This window comes from Morus notabilis, unplaced genomic scaffold (assembly GCF_000414095.1).
Source record: "Morus notabilis unplaced genomic scaffold, ASM41409v2 Scaffold813, whole genome shotgun sequence".
NCBI classification, from domain to species: domain Eukaryota; kingdom Viridiplantae; phylum Streptophyta; class Magnoliopsida; order Rosales; family Moraceae; genus Morus; species Morus notabilis.
Window position 1 is genome coordinate 162,749 of NW_010363924.1, and position 20,282 is coordinate 183,030.

The 20,282-nt window shown below is 37.1% G+C and overlaps 2 protein-coding genes across 2 annotated transcripts; one reads left to right on the forward strand and one right to left on the reverse strand.

Annotated features, from left to right (window-relative positions):
- Positions 1 to 331: 331 nt before the first annotated feature.
- Positions 332 to 2,450, forward strand: LOC21394506 (RING-H2 finger protein ATL74). The gene has a single exon (XM_024170255.1). The coding sequence runs from the start codon at positions 1,367 to 1,369 to the stop codon at positions 2,027 to 2,029; it is 663 nt and encodes a 220-aa protein (XP_024026023.1). The 5' UTR covers positions 332 to 1,366; the 3' UTR covers positions 2,030 to 2,450.
- Positions 2,451 to 12,907: 10,457 nt separating this feature from the next.
- Positions 12,908 to 14,792, reverse strand: LOC21394508 (probable chalcone--flavonone isomerase 3). The gene is made up of 5 exons (XM_024170264.1): positions 14,661 to 14,792; positions 14,450 to 14,533; positions 14,168 to 14,323; positions 13,764 to 13,990; positions 12,908 to 13,242 (listed from the first exon to the last, which is right to left on the reverse strand). Coding segments are annotated over exons 1-5 (627 nt in total). The 5' UTR covers positions 14,662 to 14,792; the 3' UTR covers positions 12,908 to 13,083.
- Positions 14,793 to 20,282: the final 5,490 nt, after the last annotated feature.

The following is a 20,282-nucleotide window of genomic DNA, read 5'->3' on the forward strand; positions in this document are numbered from 1 at the left end:
AAAAAAAAAAAAAAAAAAAAAAAGCTACAGTGTGAAAGTAGTTGAATCTACGATAGGCAATGGCTGAATTTGAGTAATGTTTACTTGACCTTTTAGTACAAGAAATAGTAACTTGATTGAGTTAGTGGGGAAAAGGATTCGGTGCTTGCCGAGAATAAGCATTTTTTTTCTTTTTCTTTTTAAAAAAAAAAAAAAAAATCTAACTACGATTTAGTGGGATCAGGTACCTTAATCAAAATGATCAGTGGAACTTTTTTTTTTCCTCTATTTTTCCTATACTTGATTCTTAAGTTTAAGCCACCTATCTAGTTGTCATTTCTGTCAAAAATTCATGATTTATGAATCGAAAAGACACCCCAACAAATAATTTCTCTCGTTTATTCAGCAAAAAAAATAAAAATAAAAATAAAATAAATTCTCCCGTTTGTTTTTATCCTTCCATCTAATATCCCACTTTCCCTTGAATACATCAAGCCTCTCATTTAACAGAGACTCCCAAAGAACACAAAACCATCCCCCTCTCCCTCTCCCTCTCTCTCTCTCTCTCTCTCTCTCCTTTCATGACTGAAAGAAAGAAAAAACTTTTCAGAAGCTAGATTTTAACTGCATGAATTTCAGTTACATATGGTTTCATAAGCCTTTTTTCATCTTCCAATCTTGTCAGCTCATGTTTTCGCTCTGTTTTGAGGAGGAAATAAAAAGGGGTTTTTGGTTGGATTAATAAAGGCATTGATGTGTGTGAAGAAGTGAACTCGAGAACTCAAACATATATACATATATATATATAGATTATATACTATTAATCACCTCTTCCCTTATCCCAAGCGACCATCAAGATGCTTCCTTTTTTCAATCTTTCTTTCAAAGTCTTTATCTAGTTGGAATCCCTACAGACATAAACCACACCAAAAAAAAAAAAAAAAAAAAAAAAACCATATCACTTTCTTTGGGGAACCTAAAGTGAGAAACCCACAACTTTTTTTTTTTTTTTTTTTTTTTTTTTTTTTTTTTTTTTTCCATTTTTTTTATTCACTTCTAGCTAATAACTACTCTACTACTCTTCTAGCTCTAGCCTTTAAAACCAACCCCAACAAATCTCTCTATTTCCCAAAGTTACAAGCAAATCCAAAACGTCACCAAGAGTGGATCAAGCCACAAAAGACCAACCACTGAGAATGAATCCCCTCCTCTCGATCTCCTTCGTGGTCCGATTTGGCGCTGAAAAGCCTTGGAACAACGAACTCGCTGGCCAATTTTCATAAACTTGAAGTAGTACTAGTACTCTTCATCATCAACAACATCATCATCATCATCATCACCATCACCATCGTCACAGTACTATATCTCTCTCTTTGTGATCTTAACAATGGTTACAACAACAACTCTTCACCACCGTCTGACACTTCTCGACGGCACGGAATCCAGTCCACCGCAACACAGCAATGGAAGTTCTAATAGTAATAGTAGTAGTACTGGTGATAGCACCAATTCTCGCGGGACTTTCGCGAGCGAGGCGAACTTCGATACCAACATGGTGATCATCCTTGCAGCCTTGCTTTGCGCGCTGATATGCGCGCTGGGGCTGAACTCGATCGTGCGGTGTGCGCTGCGGTGCACAAGGAGATTCGCGTTTGAGACGCCGGATGAGGCTGCGGCAAGGCTGGCGGCCACGGGGCTGAAGAAGAGCGCTTTGCGGAAGATCCCCGTCACCGCGTACGGCTCGGCTTCCGGGATCAAGACCCTCGACACGGATTGCACTATTTGTCTCGGAGAGTTCGAAGAAGGTGACAAAGTCAGGGTTTTGCCGAAATGCAGCCATGGATTCCATGTTAGGTGCATTGATCCGTGGCTCGTGTCGCACTCGTCCTGCCCCACTTGCAGGCAGTCGTTGGTTGAGCAGCAAGGCAGCTCAGATACGGTGGAGGCCGGGGAGGTGGATGTCGGGGTTCGGCATCACGGCGGCGGGAGTGCTGCAGGGGCCGGAGGAGGACATGGTGACGTGGTAATTAGTTTGGATGAGGCTAGCTAATAGGGGAATTTGGAAATAATGATGGATGGAAAACAGAACTACTTTCTTGTTGTGTTTTTCTAAACTTTTTTTTTTTTTTTAATTTCTTATAGTTAGTTTATTTGGTAGATGGTGTAGATCTATGAGAGGGGAGTTTGAGGCAATTCTGTAATGTACATTGCCAGTTGGAGAAAACTTGAGTTTAATGATGTTTGTCGGTCAAATTGTGAACAAAAATGTAATTTTATCCAATGGGGCTGTATTAACCGGGAAGAAAGATGGGCATCCAGGAAAGACCAAGGAAAAGACCAACTGTTGAAGTGTGATTTGCTTTTGACTCATTTTTTTAAGTTTGTTGATAAATGTGGTTGTAGAATTTTTTGGTCTTTAATATTAAGCACCAATCTTGCCAATGGAAGAAATATGGTAAGATTTAGAGTAATGAAGTTACAGGAGACAACTATGGTCCTTAAGCATCAATTTTCCGTTTGGGACATGCCATATTTTCCAAGTCAGAGGAAGGAGTTTTCAGGTCACTTGGAGAAAAGTTATTCTACCTTCCACTCACAAAAGTCCCAAGTTCTTTTTCTGTCTTTTGCTTCCTCATAACATGGGAACTTTGTTCACTCAAAATATATTTGACATGGGCACTTTTGGTCTCTTAAGAAAATTGTAATGGAAAATTAATAAAGTTGGAGGAGAGAAAATGAAAAGCTTAAGGAAACCCATTTGTGCCACAAGAGGTTCATTAAAAGACGAAGATCAATTAAATTCGAAATCTATGCTATGCTTTCTCTTTTCCCTGTTTGATTTGATAGGCATTATTAGGAGAAGAAGCATAAGGAGCACAAGGAATCATCAAGTTGTTGATCACAGAATGGAATCTGAAAGCTCTTTTGCCCCCATTTTTCTTCTCCTCTTATCACTTTTGTGGGCCTCACAGGCCCACACTCAACAAAAAATCATTCATGCACGACCTCAGAACGTTGTCTTTGTAATGAGGATACCTGTGGTATTGACAACGATAGTTTCTTAATTATAAAAAAAAAAACTAAAAAAAAAAAAAAAACAGTTTCTTAAGCATTCATCTTTTATTATTATTTAGACAACCCCTCTGTGCCATACCTGATTGATCATCATCCTCCTAGCAAATATTTTTCTTCGATTCCAAATATTGCGACAAAGAAATTCTTTTCGTTCTAGTTGTGGGGGGGAAAAAAAAGTGGCTAGTGGCTACTTGTGGAGGTGAACTAGGATGAAGATGAAGACATTTTTCAATTGTTCTTAACAGTATAGTATATAGTTAGCAACATCTACATTATACAAGGACATGGAATGTTGCGTGTTGCGGTACGAAGTGTGCCATACGGACAAGGATTTGGAAAGACTTTTAGTCAAGAGTAAAATCGAGTCGAGTTTCGTTTACTGGATTCTCTTATTCATTAAGCAAGATTTATGTCTACAAGATGTGGCTATAATTTTTATGCATTAACTTGTGGATCTCAATGAAGTAAAATAGTAAGATGATTGCTATTGTCAAATAAAAAGATGCCCTTTCTTTCCCATTCCTTGACGTTTTCATAATGTGGTTATTACATTATTTGAAGAGAATTTGTTACTTCATTATCAATTTCTAGTACAAAATAATTTATACTACTCACAATTTGATTTCTAGGCTGCAACCCCATATATATAGCTAAGGTCTGTTTAATTGAGAGCAAAGCCTAGTATTAAAAATGTAAGATTTGTCTGGGCTTCTTTTGCCCTTTTTTTCTACGAAAGTAAAATAGACGAATCTTTTGGGCCATAGAATTTAGCACGAAGCCTTAACGTATCTATTCGGACATATGTTATGAAGTTCTCACGTGGGCTTGAGCTATAAATAAAGTCTAGTAAAATCTAAATGCAAAGAAGTTCCACCACTAGCCATGACTGATGAACGATAATTAAGAAAATTAGAGAACGTGTCTACTTATAATGACCTTCCTATTCTTCTTAAGTTAGCATGTAAAAGGAGAAAGTGAAGTATGAACTCATGTAGTACTTCAGAAAGTACATAATCCTTATTCTCTTTTGCTAGAAAGACAATTTTCAAAATTTCCTGGATAATTAACATAGATTGCGAAATTTAGTACCTTGTTTAACAAATACCCTTTTGGTATAACAATAAACAATGCTGTACAATGGAATTCTACATATAAATTATATATCAATAAATCTCTCCCTCCCTCCCTCTCTCCTTGAAGATCAATTTTGTATAAAAATTCTAATGCCTTTATTATGTAGCAAGGAATTTTGTCGTATAATATCCGTGTACATTGATATATCATGTTTAATAGGACTAGAAAACTTATGATAGTTGAAAATAAAATAAAGTAACTCATTTACGGATACGTTTTATTCTCTGTATTTTTTTATATTCGTGTTATCCATGTGAGTCTAGATACTCTTTGAACAATTGAATTTTGATATAGTGATTTAGGAGAGATTTCTTACCGGAGAGTTGGTATCCCAACTTTTTGATGATCAATAGTAAAAATAAAAGACTCATATATCAAATGTGACGGTTGTTTTTAAACCGTCGTCAAATCCACTTTTTATACTATCAACAGCGGCAGCGGCTTTAATTAGGTTAGATATAACCAAAGATTACGATATACTTGAACTAAACAGAAAAACAAAAAGAAACAATTATAGTTAAGGAAAAAAAAAAAAAAGTCAACCTAAGTTATACAATGGAGAGTCCCTCCACGCTAAGAAACTAAAAAAGCTAACTTAGAAAAGTAATATTAGACAGGCTTGGATTTGTTAGTAATAGTTCGCTCAGTTTTGTTCTACACATATAGAGTAATATATGATAGAGAGATTATAATATATCTCTTAATTTTGATATCACAAAAAATTGGCTTAAAACACATTCGGGAAGAGTAGGCGGACACAAGCGCGCTGCAGCGCGCTTGGGCGCTGCAGCCTGCACAAAACAAACCTCTCGGGTCTGTTTTGCTAAGCCCGCGCGCTGCAGCGCACAGACGCGCTGCAGCGCGCCTCTTGGGCATTGCAGCGCAAATTGTTAATGAAAAATGTGTTTTCGTGTGTTTTAGTGATCTGAAAAGGTCTTGAAACATTGCATCTATTTGTGATATATTTTCTCACATATCTGAGCACTTATTAACAATAGAAATAACTATTGATATAAGTGCATCAGCATAAAAAAGATAACCTTCAAATTGAAAAGGTATCTTTATGTGAAAGGTTGTAACACTTAAAGAGGATGGATGCATCCCTGTCTTTATTTGATGGACTTCAGAAAATACAGATTATTAATTGTTCTGGAACTCAATATTTTTTGCTGGATATTGTGTTCAAGGGTTTGTTGTAACTTGGGGGTAATTTGCCATTTAAAACTCATTAGCAAACTTTGAGAAGTGAGGGCAAATAAAACCTTAAAGGAAAGTATTCATATACGCCTCAAACCTTCTTTCTGCTTTCTCTATTCCTTTCATCCTCCCAATTCTGATTTTTTCAACAATCTTTAAGGTTTTAATCTTGCTGCAATGGAGGTTGAAAAGAACACGACGTCTTTCCTTAATCCTAATGTTCAACTTGATCGTTTTGATGGTACCAACTTCACCCGCTGGAAGGGAAAGTTGTTCTTCCTTCTCACTGTGCTTAAGATCGCCTATGTGCTTGATCCAAAATTGGAGCCACTTTCTGAACCAAAGGAGGACGATTCCGAAGAATGGAAGATCACAAGGAAGAAGCGTGGAGATGATGAAATCATGTGCCGGGGTCATATTCTCAACACTCTCCCCCGATAGGCTCTACGATCTTTACAATTCGATGGAGTCTCCGGTGAAGATTTGGAACGCTCTCGAATACAAATACAAAACTGAGAAGGAAGGTACGGATCCTTCATAGGAGAGATGACATAACTTTGGAGGAATTACAAAAACACTTGAGAATCGAAGAAGAGACTAAGTCTCGTGATTCCAAGAGCAAGATTATAGATTCCTCTAAAGTTAATGTTGCTGAAGCTAGTAAGTTTTCAAAGAATTTCAGTCAATAATGACAAGAAGTTCAAAAAGCCCGGTAATGGCCAAAAGAAATTTTCTGGAAATTGTTTCTTTTGTGGAAAGAAAGGCCATCGCCAAAATGACTGCAGATACAAGAAGAAAAAGGAAGAAGTGAACACCAACAATGCCAATGTCGTTGAAGAGAAATCCGAAGACATATGTGCTATGGTCTCGGAATTGCAAATTGGCATGATTACCAAAACTGACATGGCTGCATTTAGATCCTCCGATTGGTGACTTGATTCCGGTGCCACAATCCACGTTTGTAATGAGAAGACTATGTTCTTATCTTACAAAGTGGAAAAGGAAGGACAAACGGTTCTCATGGGGAATAATGATGCAGCGATGGTTTCCGGGAGAGGAGTGGTGGAGATTAACTTTACTTCCAGAAAGAAGCTTACATTGAACAATGTTCTTCATGTTCCTGATATTAGGAAAAATCTTGTATTCGCTAGTCTTATGTGTAAGAATGAGCTTAAGATTGTACGTGAGGGCAATAATTGTATTGTATCTAAGAATGAGATTTTTGTGGGAAATGGGTATTCTTGTGATGACATGTACAAACTAAGTGTTAATAATAAAGATGATGTGAATTCTCTTTATATTGTTGATTCTTTTGATGTTTGGCATGCACGTTTAGCACATTTAAATTTTAGATCTTTGAAATATATGTCTAAACATGGTTTGATTAATTGCAAAGATATTAAAAAATGATGAGTGTGAAATTTGTATACAAGCAAAGATGACTAAGAAACCTTTTCCTAGAGCCGAACGTAATACTCAAATATTGGATATGATTCATACCGATATTTGTGAGTATAATGGAATTTTGACTAGAGGAGGAAAGAGATACTTTATCACTTTTATAGATGATTGTTCTAGATACACTTATGTGTATTTACTTAGAACAAAAGATGAAGCCTTTGATAAATTTAAAATTCATAAGGCTGAAATTGAGAACCAAAAAGACAAGAAGATCAAAATGGTTCGAAGTGATAGAGGTGGTGAATATTTCTCAAATGAATTTGATGCTTTCTGTGAAGAGCATGAAATTATTCACCAAAAGTCAGCCCCTTTTACTCCTCAACAAAATGGATTGGCTGAAAGAAAGAATATAATCTTTACTGATATGATTAACTCTATGCTTTTTAATGCTAAATTACCTAATAATTTATGGGGGGAAGCTTTACTTACAGCATGTCATGTTCACAATAGGATTACATCTATGAAAACACATGTCTCTCCATATGAAGTATGGAAAGGAAGAAAACCAAACTTGATGTATTTAAGGGTGTGGGGCTGTCTAGCCTTTTATAGAATAATTGACCCTAAATCATCTAAGTTAGGAGCTAGAGGTATTAGAAGTGTTTTCGTAGGTTATGCTGAAAATTCCAAGGCTTATAGATTATTGAATCTAGATTCTAATGTTATTGTGGAATCAAGAGATGTTGAATTTGTTGAGAACAAGTTTAGCCTTGATTCTTCCATTGAATTAGAATCTAATGTTAATCGACCATATGTTGACATTCCTGGTACCTCCATTAATAAAAGGAAAGACTCTATGACATCTTTCGAACCGAGAAGAAGTCAACGTGAAAGAAAAGAAAAGAACCTAGCACCGGATTTTATTCCATCTCAAGCTTTAACCTTTTTGGTTGAAGGAGATAGAAATGGTGTACTTAATAAAATACCATTGTTGCTTAATATAGAGGAAGATCCAAAGATATTTAATGAAGCTATGACTTCAAGGGATGCCTCCTTTTAGAGAGAGGCCATGAATGATGAAATGGATTCGATTATCTCGAATCAAACTTGGATCTTGGTCAATCTTCCTATGGGATCAAAACCAATAAGTAACAAATGGGTGTTTAGAAGAAAGTACAATACCGATGGGTCTATACTAACATTCAAAGCTAGATTAGTAGCTAAAGGCTTTAAACAAAAGCATGGTATAGACGATTTCGATACATATGCTCCGGTAGCTAGATTGGCATCCATAAGAGTGCTATTTGCAATTGCATCAATATGCAATTTGCATGTGCATCAAATGGATGTTAAGACGGCTTTTCTAAATGGTGATCTTGATGAGGAAATCTATATAAAACAACCCGAAGGGTTTGTACTACTTGGAAATGAAAAGAAAGTATGCAAGTTAGTCAAGTCACTTTATGGTTTAAAGCAAGCACCAAAACAATGGCATGAGAAATTTGATAATGTCATTTTATCTCATGGTTTTAAGCATAATAATGCGGATAAATGCATATACTCTAAATTTACAAATAGTTTTGGTGTGATAATATGCTTATAGGTAGAGGCTAATTCTTGTATGTTGAAATGGAAGAACAAAATTCATATGGGATGATAAAATTAACCTTATCGAATTATTCCATTTGGAAGCGCAAAATGAAAGATTTTCTTATTGTTAAAGATTTGTATAGGCATGTTATGGGCAAGTCAAAGCCAAAAAAAATAAGTGATGATGATTGAGAAATATTACACATAAAAGCTGCTGCTACGATTAGGCAATGGGTTGATATTAATATTTTTAATCACATTTCTGAAGAAATGGAAGCCGATGCATTTTGAAAGAAATTAGAGGCTATGTATGAGAAAAATACCTCCAGAAATAAAGTCTCGATCATTAGAAGACTTGTGAATTTGAAGTATAAAGATGGAAAAAGTATGACTGAGCATACTAGTGATTTTCAAGGCTTGGTGAACCAATTGGCCGCAATGAAAATGCCTCTTGAAGATGAGTTGCAAACATTGTTACTTCTTAGCTCATTGCCTGATAGTTGGGAAACGTTAGTGGTATCACTAAGCACTTCAGTGCCTAAAAGAAAGCTAACCATGGAGATGGTTAAAGAAAGTTTGTTGAGTGAAGAAGCCAGAAGAAAGTAAAAGGATGAATCTTTTTCTAAGGTACTTGTTTCTGAAAAATAAGAAACACGTGGAAGAAGTAAAATAGGCATCCTCAGGGTCATGGCAAAAAGGATACATTCAGCGGAAAATCTAAATACAAGTAAAATGTCAAGTGTTATCACTGCAACAAGATGGGCCACATGAAGAAAGAATGCAAAATTTGGAAAAGAGAACAGGGTGAAGGAAATAAAGATGAGAAAGAGACTAATACAGTAGCCGCCGAAGGTGATGTTATCATCATTTGTAATGACAGTTGTGTTAATCTTGTGTGCCAGGAAAATGATTGGGTGATTGATTCTGGCGCCTCGTTTCATGTTACTCCTCATGGTGATTTCTTCACTTCTTACTCTATCGGTAATTTTGGCAATGTCAAAATGGGAAATAGTGGTGCCTCTAAAATTGTGGGCATTGGAGATATTTGCTTGGAAACTAATCTTAGAAGCAAGTTGGTACTCAAGGATGTTAGGCATGTTCCGGATATTCGCCTAAACTTGATCTCCACAGGCATACTTGATGATGAGGGTTTTACTAGTTATTTTGGTGAAAGCAAGTGGAAGCTCACCAAAGGTTCTCTAGTGGTTGGGAAAGGAAATGAATACACTCTATGTCATGCAGCTAAGCTTCACAAAGAAGAGATAAATGTTGTTCAGAAGGGTGCAATCATTGATCTATGGCACAAGAGGCTTGGCCACGTCAGTGAGAAAGGACTACAACTTCTTGCTCTGGCAAGCTTAACTCACGTGCATCATTAGCAAAAGAAATTGAGTGCTTCCGTGAGTTGCAGCCGTGAAAACCAGAGAAAGAGAAGGGGAGAAAAGGAGAGAGAGAAAGAGAAAAGGGGTAGGGTTTTGGTGCTTGTGCAAGACGATTTGGTGGCAAAACGTTGTCGGTTTCGGCTCAAATTTGATGTGGTGAATCCTTGTGGCGAGCTCTTCCAATCTACCAGACTTGATTTCTCATTTAGCATCTCTTTAGTAATCTCTTGAGTACTCTTAATTTGGTGAGACCTAAGCTTTTCTTTGGTGTTATTGTTATCATCCATCTTTGATGATGATGTCTATATTGTTAGTGAACCAAGAATAGTGTTTCTTGATGATATTATTATTGTGAGCCTCTTGTTTGATTCTAGAGAGAAACTTTGTAATCTCATTGTTAATATAGTGGAAGAAATTTAAGTGGCCTAAGGGTCCCGTGATTTTTACTCTCGATATGAGAGGTTTTTCACACTAAAAATTGGTGTTTCATTTGTGGTTGATTATTTTAATTAATTGTTGCATTGGTCGTTTTGCTTTATTGACATTTTACTTGAGATCCTATTTTAACACACAAAAAAAGAAAATTTTATTCCGTAATTATTAGTATTAATTTTCCCAACAAAAGAAAACCCTAGAATTTTCTATATTTTCACCTGGCTCCCAAAAGGCATGTTATTTTTATCCGTATTTGAATTTTATTTGAATTGGAACCACTCTTTAGGGTTTTCACGTATTCATGGGTTATGATCAGAAGATTTACGAGAGGAGGAAGAAGAAAAATAATGGCAGCACTGATACAGTCCGAAAACCGTTTGACGAATTGGCTGACGAGCTAAAGATCGAAATTTTACGCAGAATACCAACAAATATTGTTGCAGATCTTGCTTATGTTTCCAAATCACGGTTTCGCTTAATCACAGTTTTTTGCTTTCCCAAGATGATCACCTCTGGGCTTCCCTATGGCGGAATCATGCTCCGCCAGCTGGAAGCACCTCCCTCGCCCCGCCCCGTCCAAATGCTATTCACATTATGCAAAGTCGCTGATGGCGTCAAGTGTCCGGGATATCGTGTGCGGTACACTCTGAGTTCCTGCAACGGGCTGCATCTCTTTTGCTGCTACAATGTGGTGGCAGCGGCAGCGGCAGCAGAGGGTAATAGTCGATCGGAGACCTCGGATTCCTATTATGTTCTCAACCTCGTCACCTACCAACATGTGGTTGTTGCTTCAACTTGTGTAACCTCTCTTGATCAAACCTATGCCGCGATTGCTTATGACGCTTCTGAATCTTGTTTCTTTAGAATTGTTCAGTTTCAAGGTTTTAGATGTTTAAACGTTTATAATTCGGAGAATAGGAGCTGGAAAAAACTTACATTCCGACTCGAATATCATGTTGTTATGGCTGAGTGGATTGATGAATATTTGTTTTAGGGGCGATATATAGACAACCTATGTCTGGACATTTGTTGAGGTTTGTGGTTGACAGATAATTGAGTTTGAGGGATCAGGCGTGGGTTATTGATCTGCCTAAAGTTGCTAAGAAATGCGCAAAAGGATGTGTTGGACTGAGCAAATATCAGATTAAATTTATGGCTTTCAACGAGGAATTCTGCCTCTGTATCTGGGTGCTTACAGATACTTATGAATGGTCACTACTACGTCGGCTCTCAATAATCCATGAATTACGTGACTTCGACTACAATTTTTGCAAACTCTTAGGTTTTCAACGGTATTCTGATATCGTTTATATCAGTCTGAATCATCGGCATGGTGAGTCAGTAATTATGCTTGTTAATTTTAGCAAGAATATTTCACCTGGAAAGAAGTACCTCTACAAAATTAAAAAATGATCGTTGCGTCATAAGTAAAGACTTTTATGAAGAAATTTAAGTTTCTATAAAATGCTTTTAGAATGGTATATTAGTATTTTGTTGCCTAGTTTCAGACTTTCCTTGTATATGAACCTTATTTATTTTGCCAAAGGGTGCATCAAACTTGTCATGCTTTCTTATAGCACAGTGCACATGATCAATTTGAAAACCTTTTGGCACAGTATTTGAACTCTTTGATTATTTTTGAATTTAATGAATGTGTTACGTGTACTATCAACCAATATGCCTGAATGGCACCTACTCCAAACTCTGTGGAGGAGGTGAAGGTGTCTAAATTTTACCTGCATATTTGTAATTTAAAGCATCTGAAGTGGTACTATCTCGAATCGTTTATTCTTGAATTTTCTAGAAGTGGCCGTGTTTTAAGGCCTTTGAGGATCTTTATGATAATTTCTCTTTGATTTATCTTACAATGTCTGCTAATTTTCATTTTGTTGGTAGATGGACAACGCAGTTCAATATTCGAGCATGGGCATGGCATCGAGGAGATGCTACACAAGATAAAGTGTCTCCATAATGAGCTAAAGTCAGCCCCACCCTCTTTGTTGCTGCCTTGAGTATCATGTTGCTGTGGCCGAGTGGATGCGTTTTTTTTTATCAAGGGGCAATATATGGACTAATTATGTGTCTCGGCTTTTGCCAAGAGTTTTTGTTGACAAAAAAGTGAGTTTGAAGGATCAAGCTCAGGGAATCTACGCGTCCAAGCTACCTTGCTGAGAACATAAATCAGTTCCTTAAAAGATCTCCAACAATGTTCTTCTTTATCTGAAGTATCAAACTTTGCTCAGAGGAAATCTGTAACTTATTTTTTCTTTTGAAAAAATCGAGATGTCCATTCAACTGGATCTGTAGACATTGGATTTCATGAGTTCTAAAACACTCTTTTGGGTGAACTCTATTTGGATACTGATGTCTTAAGAGATTGAAAGTGATTTTCTTTTGCAGCATTATTTTTAGCTTCTTTTTACTAGCTAGTTTGGCCACCCTTTTGATACACATGCAGAAGTTGCCATAGCATTTGCCATTAAAGGAAGACGATGATCCTTAGAGACCCCTCCAAGAGATTGCACCCAGTTATGTACCATGAGAAACCAAACTTGAAGGTTTCAGCCTTTGGTTGCGGAGGTTTGAGCGAAGAAAAATACATATAATTTCCATTTTACTTTAGCTGAACTACGTGTCGTTATGAAAACTACACAGTTTATATCGCATTCCGCAAGGTCGTTATAGTTCCCCAGACAGGGGAGACAAGTAAAAAAGAAACAAGGAAAGAGAGATATCATCACCTATAAAGATTCCAAGAGTCGCCATTTGGCCCTCATTACTCTCATTCAGTTTATTATATAGGCAAATCTTTGAAAATAACCAATACAGAACAGAACAGATCTCGAGCAACAAATTCCACAATCATTAAACAATAGAAAAGAAAAGCTAATTAAGATAACTTGGCAGAGAGGGTATCAGCTAAGTTTGAAATGGTTGCCTCAGACAATGCTGAAGTCCCACCAAGAAGCCACTTCTTGATCGTCTCCACTACATTTGCATTCTCCACTATATACTTCGACTCTTCCTTCCCCTCCGTTGTGACTACAATCTGAGGAAACGAAGTCAAAACAATGTGTTAGTTTTGACATTTTAAGAGGGAGAAAGGGGATTAGTACTTGTGCCCCCTAATATTTTAGTGATCTAGTATCTTTCGTCTTTTAAAAATGTGGCAATCAAATTCCTATTTGGAGTTAAATTTAGTGAAATATTGTCTTATTTAAGGGTCTAAAATGTCAAAGTATGAGAAGTTTAACCCGTTTAGGGAGCAAAAATCCTAAAAAAGTTACTATATGATTCTGTTCAAAATTTAACTTGTGTTAACAATTGGAGTTGATTGCCACCATTTCCTAAATTTAAGGACTAAACTGTTAAAGAAATAAAAAAAAAAGTTGAAACTGGAAGCACGATAAATTGAGGGAACATAGAGGCTAAAAACAAAAACAAAAAGGGCATTCAAATCATAATTTTTAATTTTGACATTTAAATTTTAAATTTTTTTTTTTAAATGCAGTAACAAAATTAATAATATAAGTTTAAGTATACCAGATAAACGGGTTCTTAGTGATTTACCTCAGCAGTAGTTGAAGTTGCTGGGAAATGGTAAGTGATGACAGACTGTTTCTTGAGATATTTGGACTGGAAAAAGTCAACGATTTTCTCCAAAGCCTCTTCCTCCTCTTCCTCATACTTGTCATCTGCCGCCAATCGGTCCCTCAAAGCGCTCTCGATCTGAACTCCATATTGCGCGCCTTTGATCTCCTTGATCACCACAATTCTTACCAACTTCTCCACAGGAGCTGTTTTTTTGTTTACAAGTGTAAATCCGTTAAGATAGCTTTTCCATCAAAAATTTATACATTAAAATTTTAGAATTATATATATATATATATATATATATATATATTACTTCATATGTTCGATTAAAAAATTAAATTGTGGTTGAACCTATGAAACAAACGCGCGGTATTAATTACCTGAAATGAGAGCTGTAAAGAAGTCATCGTCTTTCGCGAGCTCATTTCCCGTCTTGCCCTTCCACTGCTCTAAATGATTCACAACCACGGAGTCCAAGTAGACTCCGATGGCCGTGAATTTGATTTGAAGAAAGTGTACCTCAATGTCTGTGATACCTGTTTCATATGTAATTTTGCACTCCAGTTATTATTTGCAAATATATATATATATATATATATATATATATATACACACATATGTATGTATTTGTAATGAACTAGGAAAAGTACAAGTGGAATTACCATGACCCAGAAGAGCTAATGGCTTGGTGATCGTGATCTCTTTAGGAAAAGGGATTTCATCAACGATCACGACTTCAGAACCCACTGTGATGGATAAAGAAAAATCAGAAAAAGATAAAAGAAAGATGACATAAAAAAACTTATAAATCATGTTATACTATAAAAAAAGTTCCGTAGCTAAGACAAAACAAGAGAGAGATGAAGGCCGTACTTCTAGTTTATGTGGCCGGTGAGGAGTTGATTGTATCTTTTGATCAAAAGGAGAAGATTGAAGAAGAATAGAGCAGAGAAATGTGGAGGATTTTGATAGAAAATGAAGGATTTAGCTGATATTTAATAATAATAATAATAAGTGTCTCTTTTAAGCGCAGTTGTTTACTAATTTAAAAAAAAATAAAAATAAATCTATCTTCCAGTTGGCATCGTGGTTGGTGAAATTTGACAATATTTTTCATCATTTGTGAGTTCATCTCATTTTCTTCCTCTTTGACTAGTATCTAACGTTGAAATTCCAAAAATAGCCCCCCAACTGTCCTTCAAACTCTCATGTTTCGGTTTTTACAATTCTCAACTATCAACGGCTCACGCTCTTTTTAAGTTTTGGCGTTACATTCACACCAAGATTGTCGTTTTTCTCATTCAGTTTGATACAATGTCCTTCCTAGTGGTCTCCGCTATCCTCACCCGCTTATCATGACGTGTTGGTCAATTCAAGTGTCCTACAATAAGTTTATTTTGAGTATATTTCTTTTTTTTTTTTAATATAAAATGCTTAGGTGAAAAACATACAGGAAACGTGATTCAATAATCAATAGTATAACTCTCCTCACGTGTTTCATTCAAACTTACAGACAGAACGAATTATCTATCACGGTTGTGATTTTCTATAGTTTTAAGGTCATCTGACATTCTGACTTAATATTAGTGTTTCTATTACAAAAAATAAAGAATAAATCGAGGCTTTTGAGCTGCTTGGAAATTAGTTTCAAGGGCATTAATGACAAAGAAGTGAAGATTTTGGCCGAAATTAGGTTGAATTTTAAGTTTGAACTTGTTAAAAGGACTTCATCCACCCACGTTCCCGTTTGTGTGGCAGCCGCTCGTTTTACCTACCTACCCTGGTTGTTAAGCTTGGGGTATATCTACTTAATAGACATTCCCATTCTTATTTAAAGTCAACAAAACAGGACAAATTTGTCAGTTTGTCATTCTGCTTTCATCTTTTTGGTCACGTTCACTTCATCGATTCGAGTTTAGAATTTGAGTTTTGTTACAGTAAAAAATTATCAGAAACAGTTACATCTAACTTTTTTACTACAGTAAAAAGTTCTCACATAAAATCACATCTCAACTCGAATTATAAACTCGAATCAGTAAAATAAACGGACTAAGGGTTCAATGTGGGTCAAGATCTTGGGCTCGTTGTGGGCTGACACTCCTCAATGCGCAAGTGTGTCAAAACCTTTTCAGAGTTCACAAGCACTGTTATAAGATTTTTATTGTTGATTAAGATCTTCCGATTAATATAATTCTTTAATTAAAGTGTATTAATTAATAATAAGAGGTGAAAATTTAAAATTCAAAGGTATTTGTCTCAATTTTTTCCTTTCTCAAAAGGGAAAACTTACTTAGTTCAGTAGTACCCTGCTACTGACATCCATGAAAGATTTGTGATACTGTTATATTTCATTACGTTGCCTTTTCTATGATAGTTATAGTACGCTTACCGCAGTCACTAGTAACTGGAACCAGTTGGTGGCCGGAATCACTCAGCAGGTGACCATTGGTCATCTGCTCTTGTCGGTTATCAGAGTTGGTGAGTGACCATTAGTCATCTCCGAAGTCAAGGAGTGACCATTAGTCATCCGTTGATGCTGGTCAACTGAGTTACTTGATGGATGATTGTTTGTCATCCATCGATCCTTGTCGCCAGAATTCAGTGATCACTAGTGTGTGACTATTCACCTGGTGATTGATAACCTTTGAAGATTTGTGTTGGTTATTGGAGTCACTCAGTGTGCCACTACGTGCCACCCACCGTGTTGGCCAAAAAAAATAATAATAATAAATCTCGCCGCCACGAGAAGACCACTAGTAGCACATGCCGCGCCCGATGGGCAAGGCCGATAAAGCTTACATGCATAAACCTTCTTTGATCTTGTGAGAGTTCGGTGTTGAAAAAGAATGACGAAATCCGTGCGATACGGCCATTGAAAATTAGCGGTACTTCACTAATAAACTTAATTCCATAGTGGAATGGCAAAAATCTAAAGAGTATTAAAAGTTAAAAAGACATTTAAATCTAAGCGGATAGTCAAAGAGTTTAGATTCACTAATTTGCTCTAGGTACTTTCTTGGAAGAGTCTTTTAAAAGCCCAACAGTGCTTTTTTTAAGAAAAGGGAAGGCGCATGAGCTACAAGAAATGGCTAAGTCACTAGTCAACGGTACACATGCTTGTTTATGTACAACTATTTGTTTATATCACGATTCACGACTAATTTTTAACAATAGAATTTAATTTAACTTTAAGTTTCGCATATTAGTGTGTACACATGACATCTCCAACATAGTTTTACATGATAATTTATGATTGGGTGAAGAGAGCTAAATAATATTGATCACCATTGATGATATTTGCCATCACATTTTGGCAACATGATGCATTGACAAGATGATAACAAATTGATAGGATTATATTAGTAATTAGTAATTAATATAATAAGTGGTTAGTGGTTTGTTATTATGGTTGATTTGTTATGTTTGTTAAGTAGTTAGTAGTCAGTTAGGCCTTGGGATTGGTGAGTGGATTAAGAGATAGTGAGTATAAATATAACAGAGATAGAATAAGGGATTATTATTCAATTTGTGAAACTTCCGAGAGAAAATAGTTTAGGGAGAGCAAGAGATCTCTCAAATATCCCCATGTCTCTTTCTGTAACCCAATTTTCGCCATTGATATTAATCAAAGCTTCATGTTAGCATTTCTCTTTCTGATTTGTCATTTTAAATTGGTTGTTTGGATTGGAGCTTATCAAATTGGTATCAGAGCACTTTCTTGGGCGAAATTCATAGAAGATGGAGGGAACATATGGACGTTGGCAGCAATTAGAGAAGCCAATGTTTTCTGGAGAAGATCCGGATGTGTGGATAGCAAGAGTAGAAGAATATTTCTTGAAAAATCGATTTTAAGAGCAAGAAAAAGTGATGTTCATTGGGGAGTTCATGGAAGGTAAAGCTCTTCAGTGGTTTCAATGGGAGGATAGAAGGCGGCCATTCGTTTGTTGGAGTGCTTTTAAGACGCATTTGTTTCAATGTTTCCAACCAGCAAAGGGAAATAGTTCGATTGCGAAGGTTGAAGCCATGGTTCAAAATGTGGAACAACTTCTAAAGAGGATGGAGGAGAGATTTGGAGCAGCGGGGGCATAGACCATAGCAGCAGATCGACGTCAAGAGCTATCAAATTGCAAGGTGAATGGCGATCTGGAGTCGAAATCTAGGTTTTCAGATCCTAGAGTTTCCAATCTTGGGTTTTTGGAGGTTCGCGACCAAATCTAGGAGCCCGAATCCGACGAGCGACGCTAGAGGAAACGCGATCAGAACCCGATGAACACTGCCAACGATCAACACCATATGAGCTGTGAACTGGTCTGTGTGACGATTTGTGATTAGATCTGAGTGGGCCGACGCAACCAGTTCTGGAATCGCGGGAGGATGACAACGATTCGATCAATTTTTCATGATCGGGTGCGATATCGCTCAGATCTGAGTCAATCGGCACCAATCTGAGGGCAGATGATGATCGAAGGCCGGGGAAGGAGGCAGATCTTCCCAGAGAAGAGGCTAGGGTTTTCAGACTTAGAGATGTTGGCCAGGATCGTGTGGAACCGCACAAGGAAAGGCAAATCAGACTGTCGAAGGGGAAAGTGGCTGAACGCTAGGAGAACCCGCGCAGTGGAGGGGTCGATCTCGACCCAATCTGCAACGGGACTAGCAGAACGGCGTCGGTTGCTGCTTGGGAAGCCCCGATTTGCAACGGGGAGGGCTGATCGACGCCAGATTGGGCCTGGGCGGTGCTCAGGGTTGGCGAGAGTTACGATTCATCCATAATCTTTTGGATCCACAACCTGGAGGTCAAATCGGCGGGGAACGGTGCCGTGGAGTGCTGATTGGCAATGGGCTGGAGCTGAACTTCGACCAAAGGCCGCGCGGAGGAGATCCGGTGGACGGGGCACTGACAGACGGGGAAAGGCAGAGAGGGGGGCTTGTCTGGCTACGTGATTCAGAGCGGGAAGCCAGCCCCAATTTGAGCCCATCTGGGGCTCGTCGGGTTAGAGAATTAGACTCAGATTTGGCTGGGTCTTGCGATTCTAGTGTGGCCAGAGTCACATTAGGCTTGGTTGGGCCTAATTCAGGCGTAATAGGTTTAATATGGATATTCAGCGTGAGTTCCAGCAAGATTTTAACTGGGTGCCGTGATTCTGGCGCGATTGAGGCTGATATTCGCACAATTGGGGATGGGCTTCGTGATTATGGTGCATTTGGGGCATATTTAGGTGAGCTAAGTGATGGGTTCACCTTTCCAAGGCTCTCTATTTTTGGGTAATTAGCACTGAGTTGGGTTCTTTGAAAGTTGCTGCTACCTTTGACGTTCCAAGGTTCACGTGCATTGAAATGGAAAGAAGATGGAATCATTCAAGTACAATTACCTGATCAACACCTTGAGGACAAGGTGTCTTGGGGAGGGGAGTAATGATAGGATTATGTTAGTAATTAGTAATCAATATAATAAGTGGTTGGTGGTTTGTTATTAGGGTTGGTTTGTTATGTTTGTTAAGTAGTTAGTTGTTAGTTAGGCCTTGGGATTGGTGAGTGGATTAAGAGATAGTGAGTATAAATAGAATAGAGGTAGAATAAGGGATTATTATTCAGTTTGTGAAACTTTCGAGAGAAGATAGTCTACGGAGAACAAGTGATCTCTTAAATATCCCCATATCTCTTTCTGTGACCCAATTTCCGTCATTAATATTAATCAAAGCTTCCTATTAGTATTTTTCTTTCCGATTTGTCATTTTTAATTGGTTGTTTGGATTGGAGCTTATCACAAATCCAACTAAAGCATTCTCAAGGTAAGGTTAGGCATACCTAACTTGTGAGAGCCTCGTCTGATATGAAGTTGTTTATGCTTAGAGCTTGTTGTCTAGCTCAACCAATACTAGTAACTTTCAAGCATTTAATAATTTTGAGAATTTTTCAGAATAAGCTCGACTTGGACTATTATATATCTTCACCAGAATGCTAAAGTGGCAATTTTTTTAACTTTTATTGCTTGAGATGATCTTAAGAGCTAGTCTCACTTTGAGACAAAAATGAAATTCCTTATGTGAAGTTCATCCGACATCTCTCCTTAATTTGGCAAAAGGCACTATACTAATTCCCACCGTGTTATAGCAGTTGTCTAGTCGTTTTGGTTACTCAAATATAGAACATAAAGAACAAGTCATTTTCATGACAAAGATTTTTGTCTCTACTGGCTAGAATTGAGCGCAGCCACCTAGTCAATGAACATATAAAAATAGATAAATTTGTTGGATTATCCTTCCTTATTAGTTTATAATTCTTTACTTTGACAGATTGAAACTCTTAGGGTGTGTTTGGTTGCAGTGAGAGAATAGTAATATGAATAGTAATGAGAATAGTAATGTAATAGAATAGAAATGAAAAATGATTCATTTGTTTGGTTTTACTTTTATAAATACAATAGAATGAGATATAAATATTTTCATTTTGACAAAATTACCCCTCATGTTAATATAACTAATATCATATATATTA

What these genes read in the sequence shown, in the direction of transcription:
- LOC21394506 (XM_024170255.1), top strand. Translation starts at nt 1,367, where the DNA reads ATGGTTACAACAACAACTCTTCACCACCGTCTGACACTTCTCGACGGC.
- LOC21394508 (XM_024170264.1), bottom strand. An exon ending in ATTAGCTCTTCTGGGTCATG is followed by an intron (nt 14,324 to 14,449) that starts GTAATTCCACTT and finishes CATATGAAACAG; the next exon opens with GTATCACAGACATTGAGGTA. An exon ending in CAACTTCAACTACTGCTGAG is followed by an intron (nt 13,243 to 13,763) that starts GTAAATCACTAA and finishes TCGTTTCCTCAG; the next exon opens with ATTGTAGTCACAACGGAGGG.